The sequence below is a fragment of the Solenopsis invicta genome, unplaced genomic scaffold (assembly GCF_016802725.1).
Source record: "Solenopsis invicta isolate M01_SB unplaced genomic scaffold, UNIL_Sinv_3.0 scaffold_67, whole genome shotgun sequence".
Lineage (NCBI taxonomy): Eukaryota > Metazoa > Arthropoda > Insecta > Hymenoptera > Formicidae > Solenopsis > Solenopsis invicta.
In genome coordinates, this window is record NW_024105342.1 from 128,850 (window position 1) to 147,232 (window position 18,383).

An 18,383-nucleotide genomic window follows, 5' to 3' on the forward strand; every position below is an offset into this window, starting at 1 on the left:
TATACAGGGTGTCTCACAATTAATGATAAATCTTTCGCAATATGGGTAGAATGGATTAAACTGAGTCGAAAAGTTCTGTACCACTTTGCGATCTGCGCAACAGTTAACGAGTTATAAATTAATAAAAATTCCAAATTAATCCCGCCCATCGGCAAATCCAAGCGTGTGATTGAGGTTGCTAAGCATGCAGGGCGGGAAGTTTGCTAGCAGCAACGCGGCTACGCAAGAACGGCGCGTAACGCTGCCCCCTCCTTTCATAGTCATGAATGTCCACCGTCATTTTTTTCAAGTAAACTCCCCGCCCTGCACGTTTGGCAACTTCAATCACGCGCTTGGATTTGGCGATGGATGGAACTAATTCGGATACTTTAATAATTTATAACTCGTTAACTATTGCGAAGATCGCAAAGTGGTACAAGACTTTTTGACTCAGTTTGATCCATTCTACCTACATGCGAGATATTTATCATTAATTGTCAGACACCCTGTATATTGACCTGATGTACCAGTTATACATATACACATATCAGCACAAACTGTTCATAGGTTATCACAAGGAATTAGTTTACGGTGATAACAGAGGTTAAGAAACGTTCACTGAGATCGCGACTTGGATGGGTGACCACTTGGGAATTTCCGAAAAATATTCCTAGAATAGAATTTCTTTGCGAAAATTGTTTTTTAAAATATTATAAAAATATTGTTTTGCTCAATGGAATTATGTGGTGTAATAAGTATTTATGCCGATATTTCAAACATTTTCAAAATAATTATTATAAATTTATCATAAATATTTTGCAAACGTTTATGATAAATATTTATGATCTGTCAAATTTAAAACCATAAAAATATTTATTAAATGTTTATAAAATATTAAAATAAATATTATAAATATTTAGTAAATATTTTATAAATATGTATTTTGTGCTATTTGGGTGATTATTATTTTTTAGTGATTTTCTGATTAAGAATAGGATACTGTCATTGACAGAACTAGTGTATTGTTATTGAAAAATAGTGCATATATTACTGAATAAAATATTACAGTATAAGTATATCAGTGAAAACAGACTATTCATTGCCTTTCAGTGAATAATACACTAATTTCAATTTAGGGAGTAACAAGTTTTTATTATAATTATTTATAATTATATATCATATATATATATATATATATATATATATATATATATCGTGTTATATGTATATTGAAATATATGTAATAACATATAATGATATATAATTATATATAATCGTATGTAATTATGTATAATTATATGTAATGACTATATCAAATTGTATACAATCATTATATAATTATAATTATACATAATAATACTTAATTATATATATTTTAATATACGGAGTGGGACAAAAGTCTGGATACACCTAAATAACTTAAATATAAGTTTTACAGAAAAGTGTTTTAGACAAAAGTTGTATAGTTCAAAAAAATCTATTTATTAATCTTATCAATTTGACCTTAAGTGGCATTGCCAAGGTCAGATCAAGGTGAGGTCAATATTTTTAAATAGAACCCTATTTTTAATTTCAGAATCTAATTGCTGGTGTCAAGACCTTTCCAAAACTCTACAAGAAATTTTATTTTTGTTGACTATTCTCCGAGTTGTGAGGCTTGAAAGTTACAGTACACTGTAGCTTTTAAGTCTCACAACTCGGAAAGTACTCAATAAAAATAAACTTTCTTGTAGTGTTTTAGAAAACTCTTGACACCAGCTATTAGATTCTGGAATCAAAAACAGAGTGTTCTATTTAAAAAATGTGATTTCGATCTGATCTTGGCGATCGCCATCCAAGATCAAATTGATAAAATCAGTAAATAAATCTTTTTAAACCATACAACTTTTGTCTGAAACACTTTTCTGCAAAACTTATATTTTCTGAGTTACTTAGGTGTATCTAGACTTCTGTCTCATCCTGTATATGGACATTTAATACATAATTATGTATAACTATAATAATAATATTAATTATACAGGAAAAATTATTTACCGGGTTGTTCTGAGATTTACTTATAAAACAAATAATAAATTATAGTAATTTATGTTTCTCCCTCATCTTTTTTACGATTAAAAATGATATAAAAAGTTAATAAATATTATTCAGTGACTTTTGTTATCTTTTAGTTATAAGTTATCGCAATCTGAGATACTGTTGGTATTATATTCTGAACTTTAGACGTTCTCCTTACAGTCGCAGACCGTTGCTTTATGCTGTGAGGATGATTTCAAAAATCTGCTTCGTGCTTTTGTTGGCACTTCCTGCTAGTTTTGCTGGTAAGTATTTTTCTAAATTTTCAGTTGACCGTTATTCATTATTTTGTAAAATCCTTTGAAATTGTTTGCGAAATGTACTATATTTACTTTTTTACCTATTAATTTCTTATATTATAAAAAGTTTTTGTCATTTGTGAAAGAAAAACAATTCAGCAAAAAGAAAAAAAATAACAGATTCTCTTCATTTATTCCATGTTGCTAATAACTACTTTTCAAAAAGGAACAAGAGTTAAATATATATACAAAATATGTATGTACAAACGTATAAATGTATATATTCAGAATGTATAAAAATATTCATTTGAATATACACAAAATATAAAAAATATTATTGTAAAAATATAAATCCATTTTTGAACGCTTTTTTATTTCCTTATAATCAGATAAGTAAATGCTTTTTTTACATATTTTCACACCTAAAAACCTTCAATTTTCTTGACTTTTAAAGTTTTTTTTTTTTTTCGATTAAAAAACTATTTTTTTTTTAACGTTATAATCAATTAGGATTAATTTTTTATTGAATATTTTTGCAGAGGATAAGTGTCCAAACATTATCGGTAGAACCCAGTGGACCAATGTCCCCGCTGGAGATGTCAACTATTTAATAATACCAATACCTTACGTGATAATACAGCATACGACAACCAACACATGTAATACGCGTGAGACATGTACAGCTCGTGTTAACAGCGTTCGAAGACACCATATGGATACACTTGGCTGGGATGACATTCGTTACTCGTAAGCTATATAATTTCGATTATAGTTATACAAGTTTTTAAATTGTTCTGATCAATACCAATTCTTAACCAATTATTCGCCTTATTTATTATTGTAATAATACTATTTCTTGTTTACGTATGAATCAATGACTGCGTTCAGCAGACTCAACATGTTGAGATATTCTTTTAGATCATCCAATCAGACTTTCAGATTTAGAATACCAATAACAGCGAGCGCTCACTCAACTGTTGAGTCTGCTGAACGCAGCCAATGATCTTATATCTTACTTATATAGGGTGTTCCAAACCACTCGCATAATCGCACGTAAAAAGATAAAAAAGATTGAGATAAATCAAAACGTCTTATATTATTTTGCATTATTTACAATAATTTTCAAGTTATAAAATATTGAAGTCGTACGAATAAGACTGTGTGGAGAGAAAACGCTTGTTCGCATGAGCTGTGGGGCGATGGAATGGTACCCTGCTAAAAGTTTCGGATAGGATTTTAATACGAACTTTTTCGAACTTTTACAAACAGTTCCGAAATCTGTGTTCGTTCTAAACCAAATCAAATTTGTAATTTTTTTCAATCCGTACATCAATTCCAAGTTTTATCTGAATGAATCCGAAACAGTCATTTAATCTTTTTTAATCCTGGAGTCCAATCTGAATGAACCCAAAACCTATCTTGTTCAATCCTTCTCAATCCGTGAGTTCAATCCAAATGAATCCGAGGCTTGTTCAGACAAGGTTTTCAATCTCGAGTTTTAATCGGAATGAACAATCCGGTAACAATCCAAAAAAAACTTTTTAACTATATTTCTTTCTATCTTTTTTTTTCTATCTGCGTAAATCCATTTTTGTACAAAATCTGTATCCGAATCTTTTCAACACTTTCACCAGGTTAGTGCGTAGCGTGCGACGAAGGATAGCATGTCCGATACTATTTGATCTATGCTATGTTTGTTTGAATATTTCATGCTTTTAAAGATTAAAAAAAGTATTCTATTAATTATCAATTATTTTTATTTATATACAAAAAAAATTTGTACCAAATTAATAATCATACATTGTCTCTTATATAAACAAGAATACAAATTTCTTTTTAAAAATTTGATAATCTTGGACATAAATAAAGAAATTTTGTTTAGTTTCATCAAGAAAAAAAAATATTATATATATATTTATATGTATATAAGACAATAATTGTTGATTTAATATTAATTATTTTTTTTCAAAGCTTCTTGATTGGCGGTGATGGAAACGTATACGAAGGACGCGGATGGACACGCGAAGGAGGACACACATACGGATATAATAAAGAATCTATCGGTATAGCTTTCATTGGAAATTTTCAGAGTAAGTATAGATAAATCTTGGGAAACTTATCTGTCACAATTGTTTCAACAATATTTATATTAACATTTATATATTATTTTGTATACTGAAAATTAAATATTTTAACGAATTTGTTTCAGACAAAGAAGCTAGTCAGAACATGTTAGACATCGCACACCAATTAATTAAATGTGGAAAATCCCAACATATCCTTCGAAACAATGTACGCGTGCTCGGTGCACGACAGGTGACCGCATCAACTGGTCCTGGAAATCAACTCTACACCCAGATCCAAAATTGGCCTGAATGGAGTAGTGAACCATAGACGAGTGTTTGGGAAGTGAATGTTTTTGATTGAATAAAGATAGTATTTATGCAAAGAAAGCACGTTTTTCGCAATATTGCAGGATAGTTGGTAACATGACCATAAATGGGCAATTTTTGGGGTAGGGGATATTGCCATCCGTGGACGGCAAAATGGGCAAAATCAATATTCTCGTACGGTTCACCATGCGCACTTTTGTCACGTGACTTCATGCCTCCCCTGACCAGGAGACTTCGCTGCCTGCACCCCTGACAGAGGGCTCTGCCCCCTGGACCATCGCTGGAGGGGGAGGTTGCCCCCCCAGACTCCCCCTCGCTGCGCAACATAATTGGAGATGTTGCAATACTCTTCTGCGGTGTGACGCAAAAAAGCGTACTTTCTTTGCATAAAATACCGTATACACTGTGGAGCCGAGCGCGTTCTCAACTTCGGACGCTGTTTTCAGTCGAGAACGGCAAAACTCGGGGATACATAATGTACTATTGTTGAAGATTGTGCGTGAATCGGCCAGCTTGTGTATAAAAGATACTTTATTATATGTATAAGTACAGAAAATACAATGATACTTTCCGAAAGGAGGAAAGGAACTTTAAAGTGAGAGCGAACGCGTTAGACAAAGAAAGAAAGATGGCGCGGGCAAGTAATTACAAAGGTAGACATTAAATTGCGCTATTCTCGACAATATTTAAGTTTCATATCAAACAAGAAATTTTTAATTGATTTATTTCTATGCTATAGCAAAAAATCTTAATCGTTCTATTCTCTGCTTTTGTAGCAAAAAGTTTTTTAACGAATTTTTTTTAAGGGATTAAGCTACAGTAGAATTAAAAAAAATTAGAAATTTTTTTGGCTTAAATAATACTTTAAGGTCTTAACAATAAACTACAAAATGTATCATAAGTAAGAAAAGCTTTGTAATAGATATTAAGCTCTGTTATAACTTATTAAACACTAATTGAAACTTGAAACACGTTGTGAGGCTCAAAAGCTACAGTGTACTGTAACTTTCAAGCGTCATAACTCAAAAAATACTTAACAAAAAAAAACTTTCTTGTAAAGTTTTGGAAAGCTTTCAAAAGCGACTACAAGAAAGTGCAATAAAAGATATAATGTTAGAGTATCGATAATATCCTAATGAAAGGGGGGTATTGGTACTTCCTTAACATTTTATATTTTTTATTGCATTTTTTTGTAGTCGATTTCAAGAGCTTTCCAAAACACTATAAATAAGTTTATTTTTGTTAAGTACTTTCCGAGTTATGACGCTTGAAAGTTACAATACACTGTAGCTTTCAAGCCTCATAACTCGGAAAATACTCAATGAAAATAAACTTTCTTGTAGTGTTTTAGAAAACTCTTGACACCAGCTATTAGATTCTGGAATCAAAAACAGAATGTTCTATTTAAAAAATGTGATTTCGATCTGATCTTGGCGATCGCCATCCAAGATCAAATTGATAAAATCAGTAAATAAATCTTTTTAAACCATACAACTTTTGTCTGAAACACTTTTCTGCAAAACTTATATTTTCTGAGTTACTTAGGTGTATCTAGACTTCTGTCTCATCCTGTATATGGACATTTAATACATAATTATGTATAACTATAATAATAATATTAATTATACAGGAAAAATTATTTACCGGGTTGTTCTGAGATTTACTTATAAAACAAATAATAAATTATAGTAATTTATGTTTCTCCCTCATCTTTTTTACGATTAAAAATGATATAAAAAGTTAATAAATATTATTCAGTGACTTTTGTTATCTTTTAGTTATAGGTTATCGCAATCCGAGATATTGGTATTATATTCTGAACTTTAGACGTTCTTCTTACAGTCGCAGACCGTTGCTTTATGCTGTGAAGATGATTTCAAAAATCTGCTTCGTGCTTTTGTTGGCACTTCCTGCTAGTTTTGCTGGTAAGTATTTTTCTAAATTTTCAGTTGACCGTTATTCATTATTTTGTAAAATCCTTTGAAATTGTTTGCGAAATGTACTATATTTACTTTTTTACCTATTAATTCCTTATATTATAAAAATTTTTTGTTATTTGGAAAAAAAACAGTTCAGCAAAAAAAATAACATAAATTCTCTTCATTTGTTTGATATTGCTAATAACTACTTTTCTAAAAAGAACAAGAATTAAACATATATACAGAATATACATGTACAAATGTATAAATGTATATATTCAGAATGTATAAAAATATGCATTTGAATATACACAAAGTATAAAAGATTGTTGTAAAAATATAAATCCATTTTTAATCGCTTTTTTATTTTCTTATTATTCAGATAAGTAAATGTTTTTTTTTGCATTTTTTTGACACCTAAAGAACCTTCAATTTCTTTGACTTTTAAAGTCTTCTCTTCTCGATTAAAAAACTATTTTTCTTTAACGTTATAATCAAATAAGATTAATTTTTTATTGAATGTTTTTGCAGAGGACAAATGTCCAAACATTATCAGTAGAACTCAGTGGACCAGTGTCCCCGCTGGAGATGTCAATTATTTAATAGTACCAATACCTTACGTGATAATACAGCATACGACCACCGACAAATGTAATACGCGCGAGACATGTACAGCTCGAGTTGACAGCATTCGTGGATACCATATGGATACACTCGGCTGGGATGACATTGGTTACTCGTAAGCTATATTATTTCGATTATGGTTATATGATTTTTTAAATCATTCTGATCGATACTAATTTTTAACTAATTATTTGCCTTATTTATTATTGTAATAATACTATTTCTTGTTTACATATGAATCAATGATCTTACTTATATAGGGTGTCCCAAACCACTTGCATGATCGCACGTGAAAAGGTAAAAAAGATTGAGATAAATCAAAACGTTATATTATTTTGCATTATTTATAATAATTTTCAAGTTATAAAATATTAAAGTCGTACGAATAAGAGTGTGTGGAGAGAAAGCGCTTGTTCGCATAAGTTGTAGGGCGAGAAAATGGTACCCTGATAAAAGTTTTGATTAGGATTTTAATACAAACATTTCCAAACTTTTACGAACAGTTTTGAAATCTATGTTCGTCCTAAACCGAATCAAATTTGTAACTTTTCTCAATCCGTGCATCAATTCCAAGTTCTATCTGAATAAATCCGAAACAGTCATTCAATCTTTTACAATCCTGGAGTCCAATCCAAATAAACCCAAAACTTATCTTAATAATTTGTTCAATCCTTCTCAATCTGTGAGTCCAGTCTAAATGAATCCGACGCTCGTACGGACAAGGTTTTCAATCTCGAGTTTTAATCGGAATGAACAATCCGGTAACAATTCGAAAAAAAACTTTTTAACTATATTTCTTTCTATCTTTCTTTTTTTTCTATCTGCGTTAATCTATTTTTATACGAAATCTGTATCCGAATCTTTCCAACACTTTCACCAAGGTAGTGGGTAGCGTGCGACGAAAGGAGGGATAGCATGTCTGATACTATTTGATCTATGTTTATTTGGATATTTCATGCTCTTAAAGATTAAGTAAAATGTATTCTAGTAATTATCAATTATTTTTATTTGTATACAAAAACATTTGTACCAAATTAATAATCATACATTGTCTCATATATAAGTAAGAATACAAATTTCTTTTTAAAAATTTGATAATCTTAAACATAAATGAAGAAATTTTGTTTAGTTTCATCAAGAAAAAAATATATTATATGTATATTTATATGTATATAAGACAATGATTGTTGATTTAATATTAATTATTTTTTTTAAAGATTCTTGATTGGCGATGATGGAAACGTATACGAAGGATGCGGATGGACCCGCGAAGGAGCACACACGTACGGATATAATAAAAAGTCTATCGGTATAGCTTTCATTGGAAATTTTCAGAGTAAGTATAGATAAATCTTGTGAAACTTATTTGTCACAATTGTTTCAACAATATTTATATTAACATTTATATATTATTTTGTATACTCGAAATTAAATATTTTGACGAATTTGTTTCAGACAAAGAAGCTAGTCAGAACATGTTAGACACCGCACACCAATTAATTAAATGTGGAAAATCCCAACATATCCTTCGAAACAATGTACGCGTGCTTGGTGCACGACAGGTGACCGCAACAGCTAGTCCTGGAAATCAACTCTACGCCCAGATCCAAAATTGGCCTGAATGGAGTAGCGAACCTTAGACGAGAAGTGGATGTTTTCGATATAATAAAGATATTTATGCAAAGGAAGCACGTTTTTCGCAATATTGCGGGACAGTTGGTAACATGGCCATAAATGGGCAATTTTTGGGGTAGGGGATATTGCCATCCGTGGACGGCAAAATGAACAAAATCAATATCTCGTATGGTTCCACATGCGCACTTTTGTCACGTGACTCCGCGCCTTCTCTGATTAAGAAGTTTCGCCCTTGACCAGAGGGCTTCGCCGCCTGGACCATCGCTGGGGGGAGGGCTCCGCCCCCCCTCCCCATAGACCCCCTCTTGCCACGCAACATAGTTGGAGATGTTGCAATACTCTTCTGCAATGTGACGCATAAAGCGCGTACTTCCTTTGCATAAAATACCGTATGCACCGTGAAGTCGAGCGCGTTCTCAACTTCGGACGTTGTTTTCAGTCGAGAACGGCAAAGCTCGGCTCTGGGGTACATAATGTACTATTGTTGAAGATTGTACATGAATTGATCAGCTTGTGTATACGTACACAATTCAAAAAAATTCAAATAAACTACTTTATTCCTTATCTTTTATTGTTCAAATATTGATATTACTTTTTTTTATAATAAAAAATGGCGGCGATACGTATCCGCTTGTAAAGGCTTTCTATTTTGACATCACACGGGCGAAAAGATTTCTTCCATAATTTTTTGTCTAGACTAAAAATCCAAAGATATTTTGAATCTAGATATATTTTCTATAGAAGTACGGAAATTTTTTTTCGTTTTTTGCAAAAATGGTGCATAAATGAAAAAATATTGTAGTGTTTAACAAAAAAAAATGACGAGAAAATTATTTATAACAAAAAAAGTTTACAGTGAAATTAAAATTCCGTAAGTACTTCCGTGTAGAATATTATTTTAAAACTGCTTAAAATTTGAAGTTAATCGATAAAAATTGGACCGAGTTATCCTTCCGCCCAATTTAAAAAACATAATTTTGAGAAAAACGTGTTTTAAGTTTCAATTAGTGTTTAATAAGCTTTAACAGAGCTTAATATCTATTACAAAGCTTTTCTTACTTATGATACATTTTGTAGTTTATTTTTAAGACCTTAAAGTATTATTTAAGCCAAAAAAAGTTTCAAATTTTTTAAAATTCTACTGTAGCCTAATTCTTTAAAAAAAATTCATTAAAAAACGTTCTACTACAAAAGCAGAGAATAGAACAATTATAATTTTTTGTTATAGCATACAGATTAATCAATTAAAAATTTCTTGTTTGATATGAAACTTAAATATTGTAAGGATAGCGCGATGTAACGTTAATCTTTGTAATCACTTGTCCGGCCGCGCTATCTTTCTTTGTCTAGCGCGTTTACTCTCACTTTAACTTATGACTTATTATACCAACTAATAGCTTATTGTAGAAGACTCATAATGTAGAGTACATAGTGCGTAAAGCACAAGACATAAGGGGTCGAAAAATTCGTATGGATAAATTTTTAATGCTTTATGTCATGTGGTTATGTTAATATAAGCCGTGCTAACTCATAACCACAACAAAATTCGATGCAATTCGATTGCGATAATTCCACGGGCTCATAGTTCCAAGCCAGCTATCGACACCGCATTGTATGTACATATTTATTTAATAAATAAATAGTCCGATATGATACAAAATAAAATATTGAGATTAGAACATAAAGCTTTTATACACAAGTATGTGCGAGAGCACGCGATACGCTATGTACTATGCCTTATGCGTTATGCCAAAGTCTGTGCTGTGATCTTAAGCCTGTTCTATAGCCTAATTTACACCGAACACTTGATACGCATACTAACAAGTAACTTTCTATTAAATTGTTTTAATTTTGACAATACGTGTAAATGTATATGTGATATCTATATTTAATTAATTATCTTGATTCATATTGTACCAGCTTAATATACTATTCATTAAATTTGTTACCGAAATTAAGATAATTGAATAGAAAGTTACTAAATATTACGCGTATCAAGTATTCGGTGTAAACAAAGCCTATAATAGCAGTAAACACAAAATGTAAGGTTAAAACGTATAACGTAAGAAATGAAAATTTTTCATTCGCTTACGAGCTCTTAAAACCACATCTTACAACCTGACGGGCTTGTGTTTATGCTATTGTAAAACAGGCTTAATAGCTTATTGTAGAAAGCTTATAATATTTAAGATGGTCTTGAAATAAGTTTATAGAATATCAATCTAAATGTTGTCAATCTAAACCTGTAATCTGATGAATTTGATACTTTCCTGAAGCAGAGAGGAACCTGAGAGCGGCCACGGCGGTTTATTTTCCTATAACGCTTCGAAACTCCCGTACACTAGTGACGCACATCTATTCTGGTCAGAATGGGAACTACGTGTCACATCCATTTTGCAACCCGCCGTTAAAAACAGTGTGGATGTTAGCACGGACAACAACCCACATCCATCTCTCGAGAAATGGATGTAGGTTGTTGTCCGTGCTAACATCCATTTTGCTGCAAATAAAATCTGACGCGTATCGCGTATGTTGCATCCAGAACAGGGGTCGAGAATGTGCACAAATGATTAATTACGTCTACTTTCGCGTAATTTTTTATTTATTATAGTCTGAATTATTTACATTAACATTGATATTAATACATATAAATACGTTTATGCCCATATTTTGCACATTCATATTTTTACTTAAAAAAGATGTTTAATAGTAACAGAGAGAATTTGGTTCTTTAATAAAGAAACATTCATTTTACGCAGTACTTAAAAAATAATTGTAATTAACATCGCATCATATGATGAAGAAGAAATAAATGTCTTTCCACGAATAAATATACCATCTTTTTATTTTTACTTAATTCTTTATTATTTAAATGTCTTCAAATTATGCTTTTGAAAAAATTAGCTTTTTTAATTTTTTTAAATCTTGACGCAACTCTCTTTCTCTCTCTCTTTCTCTTTTAACGTGATTGTCCTTTAATTGTTTAGGCCTTCAGTTAAAGAGAGAAAGCATCGCGGTGATAGACATGGAGCAAGCGGCGATGTTATCTCTATGGATACCCTCTCTTCACTCCCCTCTCGATCCATTAAGTTTTCCGTGCTACGTTTAGGCCGTAAAGTTCAGAAAGAGGATTTCGGACGATTTCTGCGCAGGGACGTAGAGAGACTAGAAAACGCCCACTCTTTTTTTATTATGTTACAATGGCATATACACAGGCTTGGGAAAGTTACTTTGTAAAAATAACTAGTTACAGTTACAGTTTCTGTCTTCCAAAAAATAACTAGTTACCGTTACAAGTTACTGACTTTAAAAAATAACTCGTTACAGTTACAGTTATTGAAAAAGTAACTTAAAGTTACTTTTCAGTTACTTTTCTGTTTTTTTTTGGTAATATTATAAAACATTAATAATTTAAATATGAGACTTTTACTGAAGAGCATCCACGTAAAGTCTTTTCTATCTTTAATTGTGTAAAGCGTTATCTACAATAGAGACTTAAGCCTTTAACCTTAAGAAATTAACCAATAATAATTGATTTATAGAAGAATAATCGATTGTGTTTGGCCAATTTCTTAAGGCTAAAGGCTTAAGTCTTTATTATAGTCTTTATTGACGACGCATAATTTGCATGTGACATGTTTACATATATTAAATATTAATTACCTATATGTACAGATGAAAACTATGTGAATTATGTTCTAAATTTTTTGAGGATAAAGGTTGGTTTATAATAGCCGTAATCGTAAGAAATTGGTCAATCATAGTTGATTTATAAAAGAATAATTGACTATGATTGATCAATTTCTTATGGTAACGGCTATTATAAACTAACTTTAAGACTAAGTATAGAATTTAGACTCAAAGGCATTCTTAGTAACCAATTCTCTGCTGGCTGATTATCACACGTATGTACACGATAGACCAGCCAGACGATCACACAACACGCAGTGATTCTTCGCGAGCATCCCGGAATCGTACTTGAATATCCGGGCCCTACAAGTACAGTCGTGAGCTAAAAGGTTGCAACACGTTTTCTTGGATGGTTTTTAGAATGTAGACTTGCTCCTCGATCGGCGAACATAATTGGTTGAATCCACAAGTAAGAACCAATTACGTTCGCCGTTCGATGAGCAAGTCTATATTTTAAAAACCATCGAAGAAAATGTGTTTCAATCTTTTAGCTCACGACTGTATGTACATACAATCGTGTATCTACATGTAAATAACTTGTAACCTATGACTACTGGTACGGGGCTGCCAAATGTATAACATATAACCGTTCATTGTCACGTGTATCTTTCTAGACAGAACTTTTTCTCGGATCACATCATCTCTCATCATATCATCTCTCTCGGATCACATAAGAAGCATAGAACATAAAATTGTCACTGCATCGAGCAACAGTGGCTGCGTTCAGCAAACTCAGTGGTTGAGTGAGCGCTTACTGCTATTAGTGTAATCTTTTAGGTCTAACCAATCACCAATTACATTAAAGCTGCGTTTGAAAACATCAGTTGAGTACCCTCATATATATCATTTTATCCTTGTTGTTTACCGATTGTTAAATAAAGATAAAATGATACACGACGCCACTCGGGTGATGTTTGCAAATGCTATCTAAATTGGCAAATGAGTTTGAAATATATAAAGTAACTATAAAAATAACTATTAATTTAGTTACTAGTTACACAAATAATGTAACTAAGTTAAGTTTATAGTTACAGTTGAAAAAAAGTAACGAAGTTAAGTTACAGTTACCAAAAACAGATAACTCTAACTGTAACTTCGTTACAAGTAACGAGTTACTTCCCATCCCTGCATATACATGCATACGCATGATTTACAAATGACAATACGCGCGATTAATATGGCACAATAAATAATAATAATAATAATAATAATAATAATAATAATGTAATAAAAATCAATGAAATATATGGATACTTGAGTATTATTTTTATTCTCTAACTTACAAACGTGAAGATTATTGATCTGATTTTAATACAATCTTTTAACAGTTTTTACGAAATATCACGTAAAGATTAATCAAAACTTTACAAAAAAGAATTAATAAAGAATTATATAATAATATACGATATAAGGTATTAAAGTGTTAATCAGTAAAGTAACGGATTTTAATCAAATTCTTCTCGATATTAATCGATGGCAATTGTGGAAATGATGGAAATGGGATGGCAATGGGATGGAAATATTGGAATGAATGCAATGATGTTAATGGAATGGCAATAATGGAAATGATGACAATGACAATATGTATAGCCTGACGGCAATGACGTCAATGGTGGAAATGATGGCAATTATGACAATGTTCTCGATGTTAATGATGGCAATGGAATGGCAATATGGAAATAGAATCGCATAATGGAATGAATGCAATAATGGAAATGTTATCAAAAAAATGGCAATGATGGCAATAATAAAAATGGTGGCAATGTCGGCAGTGGCGGCAATGGCGTAATAATAATGGCAATGATGAAAATGGGATGACAATGATGGCAACGATGGCAATAATGACAATGATGGAAAAGATGAAAAGTAGGCCATCCCATTGGATGGCAATGATGGAAAGAATGCAATTATGGAATGCAATTATCGATTCCTGAATGACATGAGCTTGCTGCTGTATTTGGTCTGCAGCCATATAATATTTCCATTTCATCATAGAATGGACAACGTTTAGTTGCAGCTCCACTAACATTATTATCTCTTTTGCATTTAAAGTATGCAAGTTTTAAATTTTTTAATTTTAGCTTTATCTGCTCTGCAGTTTTATTGTAACCTCTTTGTTCCATTTCTGAAACAAGTAGTCGGAAAATTTCAACATGTTTATGTCTTTTTCCATCCATTATTGATAATATTTGTTTTTCCGTGCATAATTCTAAAAAAACACGCGTCTCCTCTTCTTCCCAATTTTGTCCTTTTTTACACATTATATTAATTATCGCAGATTTATTCTCACAAGACGAAGATATTATTAACTATTAACTGAAGAAAATTTGAGAAAACCTAAATCGCCTATTACATAATACGGAAATTTTTTACACCGTTACATGTGTGCTGAAAATGCGTACTATTTTGATACGATACGTCTGTTTGATTTGTATCGTACCAGACTATACGTCATCGTTTACACCATCGAATTAAATTAATTTAGTACGTATATTGTACTTAGTACGCGTATCAAACAACCGGTGTAAACTAAGCCATTGCCATCAATGCCATCATTGCCACGATTGCCGTCATTATCACAATTGCCATCATTGTTATCATTGTCACAAATGCCACCATTTCTGCTACTGCTATCATTGCCATCTTTTTGATAACGTTACCAAACATTTATTCCATAATGTGCCATTCCATTTCCATATTGCCATTTCATTGCCATCATTAAAATTATCGAGAACATTGCCCTAAGATTGTCAGGCTATAGGTTGACTAATGGCACTGATGTCAATCATGTGCATTGTTGAAATGTTGAAATGAATGCAATGATGGCAATGGGATGGCAATGTTGAAATGAATGCAATGATGGCAATGGGATGGTGACGATGTAAATGATGGCAATAATGGGAATGATGGCAATTGTAGAAATGATGGAAATGGGATGGAAATAATGGAATGAATGTTATGATGGCAATAATGAAAATGATGGCAATAATGGGAATGATGGCAATAGTGGTAATGATGGCAATAATGGGAATGCTGTGAATGAGAGACTCACATATTCCAAGCAGAACAGGGAGTCACCACTACATCAAAATAATATCAAAATGATCATTAAAAGTCACTTTTCGATCAATTAAGATTTGATGTCATTTTCATCAACTGTTGATGAAACAGTTGATGAAACTTACTGTTCTGCTTGGGATTAATCTTTAGCGGACAAATGGTGAGAAAATCGACCAGAGACCTTTAGTCGATTTTTTGACAAAAACTTGACAAAAAATGATGAATTTTTTCAAAATTAAAAAAAAAACTTGGAAAAAATTAACTTCTGACATTTCGTATACGATAGGCGAAAGGGCTATTAAAACGCGGAATGGTCCATAAAATTTCGGTAACAATTTTGCCGTAATGCTTTGAGCCGCGGACGATAGGACGTGGTATCTCTTCAAAACGAGCTCCCACTACAAAAACTGTACCACGCCGACGCTGATTATAATACATAACTTGTTTTTGGTAGGCTTGCTCGAGATTTTCCGATACCCATTCAACGCTCGTAAGTCTTGCATACGTCGTGACCGATATTTTGCCACTATAATGACATGAATAATCTTTAGCGGAAAAACGGTGAGAGATAGTCCAACTTTGGTCAATTTTTTGACAAGAATAGATGTCAGAAGTGAATCATTTTTCAAGTTCTTTTTAATTTTGCAGAAATTCAGTGGACTATCACTAACGCCACAATTGCCATCATTCCCACTATTGTTATCACTTCTATCATTGCCATTTCCATTGCCGTCATAATGGTGATAATACGATTGCCCGATCATCATCGCCATCATCGCCATCATCGCCATCATCGTCATCATCGCCATTATCGCCATCATCGCCATCATCGACATCATCATTGCCATCATCGCTATCATCGCCATCATCGACATCATCGCCATCATCATCATGTAATGTATGAATTAAAATATCGCGTGATCGAAAAAATTGTTAAATTTATTAAAATACTTTAAAAAATATTTTTAAAAGAGCAAATACGATTCAATAACATTATTATTTAATTGTGTTAAAATTACTTTTACAGATTTTGATTTATCTTCAATTGTGGCTAAAATAAAATAATTTTTTTAAAACTTCACATTGATCGAGAATTCTAATCACATATTTTTATAAAACAAATCATCATTCTTTACATAATGCTAGAATTTTTTGTTTTTTTTACTTAAAAAAATTCTTGAAATTTTGTTAAAAATGCGTACCTTTTTGCACTACTCGATATATAAGTTGCAACTTCTTTCATTAAAATCACAAAAATCCGGTAATTTTTTGCTTGTTTTATTGGCTATTATCGCAAAAAAATGGCAAATACAAATTAATAAAATTACAGACGGTACCTCTAACTGCAAATGTGAAAAAACGAATTATTGCATCTTATCATCACTGATGCATTATCGCTTGCTATTTCAACATTTCTTATAGAGATATAATTATTATTTAAAATTTACTTAAATTTTTCAAAAAGTTAACTTGCTGAACAGTTTGTAGTGTCTAATGAAGATAATTATAACAATTGAATTTTAACAATTTTCACTTTTTGCAACCAAAATTGTACAAGAATACACATAAACTTTGTATTACCAATATCTGTACTTTCATTTACTAAAATTGAGAAGCTATAATTTTTTTAAATATTTTACGTTCTTTCGTATTCGGTTTCACGTATTGCTATTACAATTTTATCAATGGAAATGCACTTACAAGGGGCCGCGAGATGAGAATCACCGACTTTAATGAAATTTTATGAAAGTGTAGTATTTATTCACACATTTACTGCAGTAAAGCAGTTTGTTGTGGATATTGAGCATTTTCGTGAAAACATTTTTTTTTAATTAAATTTTATATTTTTAAATTGTTATATACAAGGTTTAGACAGTTTTTAATTATTTAACATAAAATATGATATTAAAAGAAATTAATAATTTTATATATGCACAATAACTAAAAGAATTGTATTATATGTAATTATATTGGAGTTTTAGGTGTATATTTTTAGCTGAATTGTGTTTAAAATATTAAGAAATATATTATTTTTAAATTATAATAAAAAAATACTTTATAATAAAGAATATTGCAAAATAAAAATTTATATATTTATTCAGCACATTTATACAAATTTTAAATAAAAAATGAGCAACTTTTGAGATGCACATAATCAGAACTTTTAGAAGTGTTCGTCGAACATTTATATATAATCAGGAATCGTAACCTGACATTTTACTCTTTTAAGTAACATACAATGTTTATGTTAAATATTTATAATTATTTATTGTTATTTATATTTTAAATATTAATTAAATATTTTATATTATATTTATAATAAGTAAAACAGTAATACATATAATATTTTATAAATATCTTATAAATATTTTTATGACATTAATAATAAATCTTTATGACAACTTTAAATTTTAATTTAAAATAACAAAAATATTATATATTTATGAATTATTTTTGTAAGTATTTATAGAATTTACAAATAATTATTATAAATATTTTGTAAATCTTTTATGAATATTTTGTGTTCTGAGCTATTTGTATAATGCTAAATTGGATAAATAAAAAAATTTTATATACCTTGTAATATGCTCTACTAACATTATATTTTATAAAGTTAATATTTATTTATTATAGATTTTGCGCGTGGCACATGACATTTGTTTAAATTTGTTATATATTGTATACGCGAATTTAACGGCATCATAATCATGTGCATGAGCGCATTTTGATTAATATCGCGTGCTCTTAAATTCATTGGAAAAAAAAATATC

General features: G+C 30.8%; 2 protein-coding genes across 2 annotated transcripts; both read left to right on the plus strand.

The window, feature by feature from the left end:
• Window positions 1-2,139: 2,139 nt before the first annotated feature.
• Window positions 2,140-5,805, plus strand: LOC105203375 (peptidoglycan-recognition protein 1). The gene is made up of 4 exons (XM_011172165.3): window positions 2,140-2,297; window positions 2,831-3,038; window positions 4,263-4,381; window positions 4,501-5,805. Exons 1-4 carry the CDS (start codon window positions 2,243-2,245, stop codon window positions 4,683-4,685), a joined length of 567 nt encoding a protein of 188 aa, XP_011170467.2. The 5' UTR covers window positions 2,140-2,242; the 3' UTR covers window positions 4,686-5,805.
• A 648-nt stretch (window positions 5,806-6,453) lies between these two features.
• Window positions 6,454-9,426, plus strand: LOC120356881 (peptidoglycan-recognition protein 1-like). The gene is made up of 4 exons (XM_039459524.1): window positions 6,454-6,609; window positions 7,135-7,342; window positions 8,445-8,563; window positions 8,683-9,426. Exons 1-4 carry the CDS (start codon window positions 6,555-6,557, stop codon window positions 8,865-8,867), a joined length of 567 nt encoding a protein of 188 aa, XP_039315458.1. The 5' UTR covers window positions 6,454-6,554; the 3' UTR covers window positions 8,868-9,426.
• Window positions 9,427-18,383: the final 8,957 nt, after the last annotated feature.

Excerpts from the sequence above, each read along its gene's own strand:
- LOC105203375 (XM_011172165.3), top strand. The coding sequence starts at position 2,243 with ATGATTTCAAAAATCTGCTTCGTGCTTTTGTTGGCACTTCCTGCTAGT. Across the intron at positions 3,039-4,262 it reads TGGGATGACATTCGTTACTC|CTTCTTGATTGGCGGTGATG; the intron begins GTAAGCTATATA and ends TTTTTTTCAAAG. Across the intron at positions 4,382-4,500 it reads TTTCATTGGAAATTTTCAGA|ACAAAGAAGCTAGTCAGAAC; the intron begins GTAAGTATAGAT and ends AATTTGTTTCAG.
- LOC120356881 (XM_039459524.1), top strand. The coding sequence starts at position 6,555 with ATGATTTCAAAAATCTGCTTCGTGCTTTTGTTGGCACTTCCTGCTAGT. Across the intron at positions 7,343-8,444 it reads TGGGATGACATTGGTTACTC|ATTCTTGATTGGCGATGATG; the intron begins GTAAGCTATATT and ends TTTTTTTTAAAG. Across the intron at positions 8,564-8,682 it reads TTTCATTGGAAATTTTCAGA|ACAAAGAAGCTAGTCAGAAC; the intron begins GTAAGTATAGAT and ends AATTTGTTTCAG.